Source organism: Bidens hawaiensis, unplaced genomic scaffold (genome assembly GCF_021521415.1).
Source record: "Bidens hawaiensis isolate Kalapana, Puna unplaced genomic scaffold, B.hawaiensis_p1.1 tig00023392_1, whole genome shotgun sequence".
Classification (NCBI taxonomy): Eukaryota; Viridiplantae; Streptophyta; class Magnoliopsida; order Asterales; family Asteraceae; genus Bidens; species Bidens hawaiensis.
Genome location: NW_027493662.1, coordinates 121,837 through 133,679, shown reverse-complemented (window position 1 = coordinate 133,679; position 11,843 = coordinate 121,837). Strand labels below are relative to the sequence as shown.

Genomic DNA, 11,843 nt, shown 5'->3' with positions numbered 1-11,843 from the left:
CTTTTGTAGTGTATAAAGTATAAACACACAAAATAATGGGGATTTGTTTTGGTAACGTGTATCAGGTTAATTTATACTTTGGAATGTACATAAATTAATTATAATAAATTATAATGATGATTTGAACTTATTTATAAAGACTATGAGTTAATTTAAATTTTATTTGTTATTGTCAAATGAGTAAAATTTAAATAACTTCTTTAAAAATTAAACAAACTCTTAAATTCCTTTATTAAAATTGGGTTATTATCTAAAGTTAAAGTATTATAATCACACTTTATTACTAGCATAGGTATTTTTAAGTTAAGAAAATAAATTCAAAAGTGATGATTAGTCAAAAAAAATTAAGAAGATAATAATTACATGTATGGCACTAAGGAGTAGGACTAACGTCTATATAACCACTTCAATCTTCAAGATTTGAGGCAACCCACCAACTGAATCCAATCCAAATTAAGTCAAAAACATGAAGAACCAAAATATGAAGATTTGCATATCTGGCATCATGTTGACAATATTTGTGCTTGTGTGCTTTATGCAACATGAAGGTGTCGATGCTGCCAGAGAAATGCAACACCGGCGTGGCTCGAGGGTGATGAAAGAGACGTTTTACCCGGCATATGGTGAGACTATCCCGAGTTCGTTACAGTACAGGAAAACCTCTACCATCTTCAATGTATTAGCTTTTGGTGCAAAAGGCGATGGAACAACCGACGACACAAAGGTAACACTATAGTACATGTAATTTACTTGTATAGAACTTTATTTTATTTTTATATGACCTGTATGCCCGTATAACATTTTCCACATATCATACAGGCCGTACGACCTTATTTGGCTAGTATGATATGTGAAAAATATTATATACTGCGCATAACCTGTTAGTGGTGCGTAGGCAATATGTCAGTCCTGGGCGTACGGATTGACTGGACCGAGAAAATATTGTGGCCTAATTAATGATGAGTTTTGATCAAGCAGGCATTTGAAGCAGCATGGCTAGCTGCTTGTAAACTGGAGGCATCAACTATGGTTTTGCCAAAAGGTTCAGTCTTTTTAGTCAAACCCATATCATTCGCAGGACCCGATTGCGAATCAAACATCGTTTTTCAGGTAAGGTTAACACGACCGAAACATGCAAGTAACTCATTTGTTCATGAGAGTTTGCTGATTAAACTTGATGGTTTCACAGTTAGATGGGAAGATCATAGCTCCTAAAAGATCTGGAAGTTGGGAGTCAGGACTCCTTCAATGGCTTGAGTTCACAAAGCTAAATGGGATAACGATTCGTGGAACTGGTGTTATTGACGGGCAAGGCTCAGGATGGTGGAGCGAGTCGGGCACTAAACCAACAGTAAGAACTATACCGGGCATGATTCAGTCCATAATAGTGCACACTTCAACATGCAATGTTTATTCGTCTATTCCCAAATTCATAAAATAAATATGAACAAATTTTGTTTATATAAATATATATAATCTAACATGTGTAGGTAAACGGTTAAAAGTTTTAAATTATGTGATTAAAAAAGGTTAGACGATTTAAGTTTATTCCTTTTGTTCTCACGATAATTTAGTGTTCCATACTTCGCATCACCTAACACCACATAATATACATAAATGCATAGGCGGTCAGATTTTACGGGAGTTCAGATGTGACGGTCACAGGCATAACAATTCAAAACAGTCAACAAACACACCTCAAGTTCGATAACTGCCAATCTGTTCAGGTTTTCGATATCACTATTTCGTCCCCGGGTGACAGCCCAAATACAGACGGAATTCACTTGCAAAACTCTCAAGATGTAACCATCCATAGCACCAAACTTGCGTGCGGTATATGCGACAATCCAGTGTTTTAATTTATATATTTGACATATCCAGATTATATTGATATACTAATCAGTGTTGTTTAATTCAACAGGAGATGATTGCGTTTCTATACAAACAGGATCTTCGGGTGTAAACATACAAAATGTGGATTGTGGACCGGGACATGGAATAAGCATCGGGAGCCTAGGCAAAGATAACACGAGAGTGTGTGTTTCGAATATAACAGTACGCGACACTAAGATCCATGACACAATGACTGGAGTTAGAATAAAGACCTGGCAGGTAAAAAAATAGTTAGCAATCTTTCATCTTTGTATATATAAATAATAAATAAAATGTTTCATCGGTTAAACAGCTTCAATTACGTCTGGTCTGTATGGGTAGCGACCCACTTACTATGAAATATATTGTTACAAAACTATCAATGATTAATTTTTAAAACCATCTTAGAAGGTTTGAAGTCTTCAACTCAGCTCGTCCTACACGTTTTAATTTCAGCTCATTTACTGTTATCGTTATCATTCATGAACCGTTGGTCTAATATGAACTATAAATGGTAAAATAGTCGGGTCAGATACGTTATACAACGGGTTCTAGGCGAGTTACAATTGGTGGTTCACCGCTAAGTGTTTTTCTTTAAAATATAATATTTAACGAATATATGATATATATATATATATATATATATATATATATATATATATTGTTACTAAACTATTATTTAAACAACTATCTTTTTTAAAACAATCAATTTTGGAGGTTGCAAATTTGATGTCATAGAAGACTCTTAAAACATTCACCTGTTTTCTTTCTTTCTTTCTTTCTTTCTTTCTTTCTTTCTTTCTTTTAACTTTTATATTAATGCAAATTGGGCCAGCTGCATTAAGCAACCAAATGAATGAGTCATTTTTAACATCTTTCTTAATTTCGCAACCTCTCGCAGGGTGGTTCGGGCTCAGTGCAAGGCGTGACATTTTCCAACATTCAAGTTTCAGAAGTCGAAACTCCAATCATAATCGATCAATACTACTGCGATGGGGGCAACTGCCAAAACGAATCATCAGCAGTGTCTGTTTCCGACATATCTTACCAGAACATAAGAGGGACGTATACTAGAAATCCTATTCGGTTCGCATGCAGCGATAGCTCGCCATGTGATGTAAATCTAGACACAATTCAACTACAACCAGTACACAAAAATGACGATATGGGCAAACCGTTTTGTTTGAATGCCTATGGAGAACTCAAAACAAGCACTAACCCTCCAATAGATTGCTTGATGGCAGTTAAGCCATCCAAAAAACAATCTCAATATAGCTATGATTCATGCAAAGATTGATGTTATTATCTACTTGTAATGGAGATCATGTATTCATGTGCATTAGATATATAGGAAACATTTTGTGATACGCTTGACACCGGTTTGCATAATTACTCTGCACCAGTTTTACTCAGTAAACACTATGTGACAAGTTTGACACCGGTTTGTTAATTTTCAAAACCTAAACATAAATCTTGTTTTGCTTCTTTCTATAAATTTAAACAACGACTTCTAAGAGTTGAATGACTTTTGTGACCGTAACGCGGATAGAGAGTGAAACGCATGTTGTCGAAGTGGTCGAACGGCAAACCCTCTTAAATCATGAACTTCGCAAATCGGTCCGATTTTTGGCTATTTTTGGTACCGGGACCAAGCTCACCCTTATTTACAAATTCGACCTTTTCTATTTTATATAGAAACAAAAAAAGATACGTTTTGTTTTGCATGAATGTTTGAAACCGATTCCTCTTTTTTTAGTACAAGATGCTGTTAAGTTTGAGGGTTCGTTTTGAATGTTGTATAAATTGGACGGACAAATGGACAACAATATATAAAAAATAAAAAAAACGTCGACAGCAGGGTTCGAACCTGCGCGGGCGAAGCCCAACAGATTTCAAGTCTGTCTCCTTAACCACTCGGACATATCGACTCTTTTGGTTTACGGCCGATTCTAGTTCATAATTTGATTCGTTTTTACGTCTTTTTGTGCATATATTATATTCAACCAAACAAATTTCTCTGTCTATTATCTATATATAGTAAAGACTTTTTGTGCAACAAAAGTGAATGCCATAATATAATTTACAGATATATCAAATATTTATGAAATGCAAACACAAAAGTTAGTTCTGGTTCAAATCGTGCCCTTGGTTCAAATCTTGGAGAAGATACATCAATATTTGTAATTTTCTTTATAACAATTATACATCAATTATATTTTCTTGCTTTTTTGTTTTTTTTAACCGATCGAATTCGCGTAGTTTAACCACCTTAACGCCCGGTACCGATAATTCTTGGGTTTGAACAATGCTCGGGTTTAGTGATCCCGCCACCCCATTAGCCCACCTCAATTTTTATATATTTTTCGCTTTAGTTCCGGTACCATGATGAATGTAACCAAACGAATTTTCTTTTAGCTCCGGTACCGTAATGAGCATGACGTAAACCGACCAAATTCATGTAGACTCACCACCTCAACGATCGTGACCGATAACGCTCGGGTTTTACCAATACCCGATTTTAACGACCTATGCCATCCTATTGGTGCACCTCAACTTTTGTTTTATTTTTTGTTTTAGTCTGGTACCATAATGAGCGCAACCGAAATCGTAAGATGGTACCATAATGAACGCACCCGGAACCTTCACATAAATGACGAAAACTGTCCGAACTCACCGCCTTAACATCCAAGACTGATAGCGCCCGGGTTCTAACAACGTTGTATATACCGTAACGAACGTAACCAGTGTCGGATCCAGAAAATTTTTTTACAGGGGTCGGAAATTTTTTGGGTCGGTACTCGGTCGAGTATTGGTATTTAATTTTTTTTTGTCTGGTTCGGTTATTCGGGTCGGGTTAAATCGGTTTATAAACTTTTTTTGCAGTTAGATTTGATCATTTAGGTCCGCTATATTAATGACCAATAAAATATTCGGTTTGTCATGGGTCACATAACGAACGTTGGAAATATCCACCAAATTAGCGTTCACTCTCCGCTACCACCCTCGGGTTTTATTGATTGATTTCCCCGCACAAGGTGCGGGTAATTAGGATGTTAGGCCGTAATTTCCCGTGCCACTGATTATCTTGCAACAAAGGTGTCAAAAAAGGGTGTGACATCAGGCCCCTTAATCGTGGTCCAACTCTGTCTCACATGCTTAACATGAACGAGGTTATCCTATTGGGAAAAAGGACATAACTTAATAATAATTAAGAATGCAGAAATTAAGGCTCATGAGATGTATGTTTTTGCATGTGCTCAGCGTGAAAACTAAAATGTGCAAGAAACAAAACTATGCTGCACTAGGGTTGGATCGGTGTAACATCCCATTATATATTTCACAATATTATAACACGTTCGGGGATAGGATCGTACCAAAATAAAAGGAAATTAAGGTGATGGGCTGGGAAAGACTCATGGGCCGAATTCTTGACCCTTCATTTGGATAACCTTGAACATTTCTAAAGAGTGAAAGTGTAAGATCACCATTATCAAAGCTTTAAACCTGGATTCAAATTATATATGATCAAGAAGGAAAGCATCTTTACAACCTTATATCAAGATTCGAGTAAGGATTGACCTCAGATCTATGTTTTTCTTTGGAAGTCAAAGTTGGAAAGATACCAAAATTCTAGAATGCAATTGAGAGTAGAATCGAGCGTGGTGGAGTTTTAGAGCAATGAGTGAATTGGTATTTATAGCCAAATTTGTTCGACTAACGATTCAAAAGCTAGGTCAAACGGGTTTTAAGCCCTTGTTAATACTAAATTGGTCAAAATATATATATAGAGTTGAATGTCACTCAAAATATGGCGCAATTAATCATAATTGATGAAAGAATAATGGTTGAAAGATAAGATAACTTAACTGTGAAAGTCACCGTTCGAAAAAAAGAAAGGTAGTCAAATGTATTTATGATCACTATTACAAGTTCTAACGAAATATAAACGAATTGAATGCTTGAGATAACAATATTAATAAATAAAATTGAGGTTGATGCATGAGACAACATAAGTAAATACACAGTAACAACGATAGTCACATAAAATTCATTGCTTTATTAATCGAAAAATACTTGCAATTTAAAACGAGTCAGGTAAATGAATACAAAATTTGACGAGTGTCACATATAGTGCCTCAGTTCTTCATCACTATGTCCAGCCCTAGCTTAATTGCGTTAAAAGTTTGAATTTGACTTCTTTAATTTCTTACTTAACATTTACAAGTTACACCATATTCCAATTAAACCAAGCTAAATACTATCATAGGTATTTTTCGTACATTAAATAGTATATTGTTTGATGGTTAAACAATTATCGATCATGTTTGATTGTTAACCACAAATAATTTATACGTTTATATTAAACTGCTCTTGGAGTGTTCCTTGTTAGGGTCGGACTTGAATATGTGCAAGGGTGCAATCGTACATGGTCCAAAATTAACACAAAATAGATGATCTCCATTATATATATATATATATATATATATATATATATATATATATATATATATATATATATATATATTGTTAGGGCACAAATTTTTGTGCTGAGGATGTATTATTCTTGTGTGACTTTTGGATCAGTTATCCTTAGGATTTGTTCCAGGCTATGCAGGATCAAAGATCCTCAATACTTATTGTTCTCTAACGATTGTATTCTTTGATTAATGTTGTAGTTAATAGATATATCGGCTAAAAGACTTAGTCTACCTATTTATTCGCAAGTTCATGGAGTTTAGCACATGGTCAAAGAGCTGGAACGTATCATGGAGATAATGACGGATTTGTAGGGGAAGTAGTTTATTATTTTTTGTATATTAATTGAGCTAAGATCGGCTTAGGTGACACACAACTTGCACTCTCTAGTTCGCATAGATTATTCTAGCTACACTTCTTACACTTTGCAATTATTGTATTCACCGATCTTGAGCTCCACCATTGTAACCTTAATTTTATGATTAATATGGTGGTGATGGACGATTTGTCATCACCCGAGGTTTTTGTGCCAACGGTCCTATCAAGATCAAGGGCTTTTCCTCGTAACAAATCTCAGTGTTCTTGTCCATTTTTGCTACATATTCATCATTGTTATACAAGCACTATACCTCACTAAACAAATTTGGTTACATTATCCTTAGACCGATTTTTGACCTAAACAATTTGGCGCCCATCGTGGGACAATTGGTGCTTTAATTCAGAAGATTTCTCATCAGTTTTCAACCTTTTCTACATATACTATTTCCAATGGCCTCTCAACAAACCTGTGCTTCAACCACCGTGCCTTCATCACTTGCTCTCTCATAAAAACCTCACTGCCACCACCTCCTCCACCCATGGGAGTACAAAGGACCAGTGTTGTCGGGAGCAAGATGCAAACTCCTGTCTTCCCAGGCTCAAAGTCCACTGCTGCTACTTCTGTGGTAACTTCTAACAATGATGTATTTGCTATGTTTCCAAAGGTTAAGGCGTACATGGAGCAGCAGAACAGAACCAACCAGAAGATCCTACGTGAGATAGAGGATCTTAAGAAGACAAAGAGGCCAGTGGAGGATCAGACTCCCTTGATGCCTAGGATGCTGGAGTTCACTACTCCAGGACCGTGGCTCAACATGCTCAAGGATCCTCCATCCTTCAACCAGGATCCATAGGTCAGCATACTCAGGGATCCTCGATCTTCCAACAAGGATCTTCCATCCTTCAACCATGATCCATGGGCCAACATACTCAAGGATCCTCGATCTTCCAGCAAGGATCATCCATCCTTCAACCAGGATCCATGGGTCAGCATACTCAAGGATCCTCGTTCCTTCAGCAAGGATCACTCATCCTTCAACCAAGGTCCATGGGTCAGAAAACTCAAGGATCCTCGCTCCTTTAGCAAAGATCATCCATCCTTCAGCCAGGATCCTCTGGATTGTATCATCAAGGATCCTTCAACTTTCAACCCCAAGAATCCCTCATACAGAATCACGGATCCTCGGGACTTCAACATCAAAGGTCCTCGGAAGTTCATGAGGGAGACTTCATCCCTATGCAGACCATTGCCTCTGGTGGACCAACTGTCATAGCTGATGCTTCTCATCCTAGATACTCTATTGGAATGCCAACGTTTAATCAACAAAGAGGTAACCTTTATAGTCATATATCTTTATACACTAACCTTGGTTCTATGCAGGATACTGGTATCAACCTAGCCATGGCCAAGGAACTCCAGAAATTGAAGGATATGATATCCAGTGTTCCAGGAGTGGTTCGACCCATTCCTAAAATTTCAGAAGGAAGCCATAAGCTGTCGAGGTTTGCTCCACCAATATGTGATGCTGAAATACCGAAACTCTTCCAAACACCCAACATGAAGGTTTACGATGGCTCAACCGATCCAGAGGAGCATGTGGCTCAGTAAAGGGAGAGAATGGAAATCAACCCCATTCCGGAAAGGCTTAAAGAAGTCTGCCTATGCAAAGGTTTTGGATCCACATTAACCAGAGCTCTCAAATGGATGCTAAGTCTTCCTCCCTACTATGTTATATCTTTTTCACACTTAGTTAATTTATTCAATAACCAAATTTCTTGTAGTAGAAAATTTAAGAAATTAACTAGTGATTTATATCGCATTATCCAACCTCGTGATGAATCCTTAAGGGATTTTGTCACCAAGTTTGTAAGGGAGGCCCTAGAATCCCAAATCTTGACATGGCTACGGTTGTTGAGGCATTCAATATGGGGTTACAAAAGGGCTCCCCATTTTATGGTGATCTTGTTATAACCCCATGCAGGACATTAGATGAAGCAGGAATAGGGCACTTAGGTTCATAAGACCGGAGGATGATCAAGGATCCAGGAACGGTTGGGAACTCTGATGCTAGACTGTCGCTATCTAGTAAAAAAACAATTAAAATAAGTTCCTAATCACCTAAGCAAGCTAGGGTAAGTAGGGTGTTGAACCACGAGGAGTATGTGGTCAGTGTAACGTGCAACCAATTTATAATATTATGAAGTAATAAAGTGTAGTGCTGATCACACAAGAAAATAGTTTGGTTTTTAGATGATTTAGCAATTTAACAAATTCAAGCAATTAACAAAAGCAAATCACACCCGGGGTTCAAGAATGCAAAAAAACAGTTATCTCATGCAACCTAACAGATTAACTATTACTGATTAACACAGACTGATTAACGAACTAAACCTTGGGCATCAACAATCGCTAACACACGGCACTGGTTATCAAACAGTCCCTGCCAGTGTGACTCAACTAAGGGCAATCGTATGCTTCTTTGTATTCAACTAATCAAAACAATCCTACGAGCAATTATTATAGCAACTGACAAACTAATCGTTCTGATCAACGTAAACCTAAACCGACTGAATGCACAGCAATACTAAACATCAATAGATTAATCATCAATAGTTACAAAGTATGTGTTTTTAATACATGATAAAATTGAAAGTAATACAAACTTTACATCCCTGATATGATTCAAGAAGACTAGCCGAGCATCCTCATCGATATATCTTCAATTATGATGAGGAATGTCATTAGGATTGATCAAGAGATGGTTGGTAGCCCTGGAATTCACCCAAAATTTCCTAACAGCTGCTGGAAGTCGTAGTAATGGCTTAGGGTTCGTAAAATAGAAGATATAGGCCAAAACCCGTTTTTCCGGTTTTTTATGTCCATAGCGATACGCGATGGATCATGCCCATCTCATCGCGTATCGCGACCTAAGAAAACCTCATATTTGGATTTCTCTTGTCGAGAAACCCAAAATTCATATATTATGGGTCCCGTAACTCATTTTCTAGCCCAGGATATGCTCGTTTTACTTCTTGGTCGCGTTTTGTCAATCCATCTTGTTCAGTTTTAGCATCGACTTATGATTTCTCATCCATACTCTTCCCGAATCCTTCTAACACTTCCTAAGACTTCAAATCATGCTCCGGTCTTCCCGAGATATCATTCCATGCTCTTACAGGTCTCCCATTTAGCATCTTTAATGATCAATTGTCTGAAATATAAAAGCACGTATGAAGTACCAAAGTTCTAACAGTTCACTCAATGAAACTAGATAATTAATACATTAATATATATATACAAAATACTCGACCATCACATCCCCACACTTTTCTTTTGCTTGCCCTAAAGCAAACTCTAAAGTAAACATTAACCTCCATCATAGGTATGTGAATTATCGCCATTAATACTAATAAGGTTTAAGGTCATACCCAGTTTCCTAGACTGACACTTCTAGATTGACATCCCACAAGTAAGGTTAAATGATGCTATAAAAACAATAGAGCCGCCCAGACAAGTGTACTTTGTTTCCGGTTAAGGGATACATGTTCTTACCCCTCACACTATCAACACTCCTCTTGGTTTAGGTTTAATATATGGACTAGCAAAATATGTGCCGGTATATATCTCTGCCCTCAAATACCAAACATGAGTAACAACTTAATAAGCTTGCAGGCTAGTCTTATCTCCACCCATTACCCACCGGTTGCATAAATACTCGGACTAGGGTTTTGCTGAGGCTTAGGTTTGGGTGCGTATTTGGCATATTTAGTGACTAAGGTGGATGAAACCCAGTTTAACAAATACATACACAACTAATAAAAAACCAACAAACTGCTAATTACATAACTGAATAAAAACAGACTTCTTTTTGAATTTTTGCTGAATTTTCCAATTTTGTTTTTACTAAACTGATAACCAATACACTGAAACGAATATATACAACTCTGACAAACACATATTTTCAACTCAACCGAGACATACGTACATTGTGTACTATGCTCTACAACTGACTATATACAACTCGACAACGAAATGGATTTCATCACACAGGGTTAAAATAAAATGAAGGCCAAGGCTGAAATGGTGTGTAATGTTCAGTTTAATAAATGAAAAGGAATGTGGTCCAAATGGGCTCCTAGGGGGACAATGTCGGGTAAGGAAATTTATTTTGTGGAGGAAAATTGTATGCAAGGGTTTTCTAAAGTCCTAATCTCCACACATGTGGTGGTATTAAGATCACGATAAGCATTGGACAAGCAAGTTCTAACTCAGTAAACATACTGGTTTCCCTTAATAAATGATATAAGACATGTTTTATATCTATTATATAATATGTGTATTAAGTATAGGGGGCCATCTCACAATATGTCTGGAATAATGGGCTGCCGATATGAAACATGTATACCCATCCCATTGACTCGTTATCCTGCCTAAATAACCCCATTTTCAACTTCTCTTTTTGAAAACATTTGTGAGTAAGACTATCGAGAAGCTGAAAAACCAACCATGACCAGAAACCTATAACTTGGCATTAATGATAGTAATTAATAGTTAACAACTTTGGTTTCCGAACACTCTTCGAGGTTCTATCGGGCTAAAAATTTTCAAATTTCCCCCATATCCACACTTAAGGGTTACATTGTCCTCAATGTTAAAATATTTAAACAATTAATGAACATTTAAGGGACGGGATTGAAATTGACTGTTTAACAATTTAAAAAATCGGGGCTCTAATATGATGGTTCTACTAGCAATTATACAATTACATTTCTAACATTCAAAATTAGAATAACAAAATAGATTATTAAACTGAAATCACCTGATATGAATGACAATGCAATGCAAAAATGCGGCTCGTAAACTCTCGTAAACACTCGTCTCATCCAACTACCAATCGAACAACCAAATCTGCAAAATCACGAGACGTGTAGAAGCAAGCTTCTCACAAGTGTAAGACATAAGTCTTTTAAGAGTTATGTAAAAATGACTTTTATGTTAATTTTGTCAAAAAAATTACCGAGCCAAATTAATTAATTTCATCATAAATTTTGTTAAACTAAATAAAATTGTAAAAAGACCTAACTCTTAATTTGTAAAAAAATTACCGAGCCAAATTAATTAATTTCATCATAAATTTTATTAAACTGAAATCACCTGATATGAATGACAATGCAAT

At 36.5% G+C, this 11,843-nt stretch overlaps 1 protein-coding gene and 1 non-coding gene across 2 annotated transcripts; one reads left to right on the top strand and one right to left on the bottom strand.

Annotated features, from left to right (window-relative positions):
* The first annotated feature begins 256 nt into the window (after positions 1 to 256).
* On the top strand, positions 257 to 3,413 carry LOC143567335 (polygalacturonase At1g48100-like). The gene is made up of 6 exons (XM_077053784.1): positions 257 to 724; positions 979 to 1,110; positions 1,190 to 1,351; positions 1,626 to 1,833; positions 1,922 to 2,112; positions 2,774 to 3,413. Exons 1-6 carry the CDS (start codon positions 467 to 469, stop codon positions 3,167 to 3,169), a joined length of 1,347 nt encoding a protein of 448 aa, XP_076909899.1. The 5' UTR covers positions 257 to 466; the 3' UTR covers positions 3,170 to 3,413.
* A 305-nt stretch (positions 3,414 to 3,718) lies between these two features.
* On the bottom strand, positions 3,719 to 3,800 carry TRNAS-UGA (transfer RNA serine (anticodon UGA)). Its single transcript has one exon. It is a non-coding gene; the product is annotated as a tRNA-Ser (tRNA).
* Between the last annotated feature and the right edge of the window lie 8,043 nt (positions 3,801 to 11,843).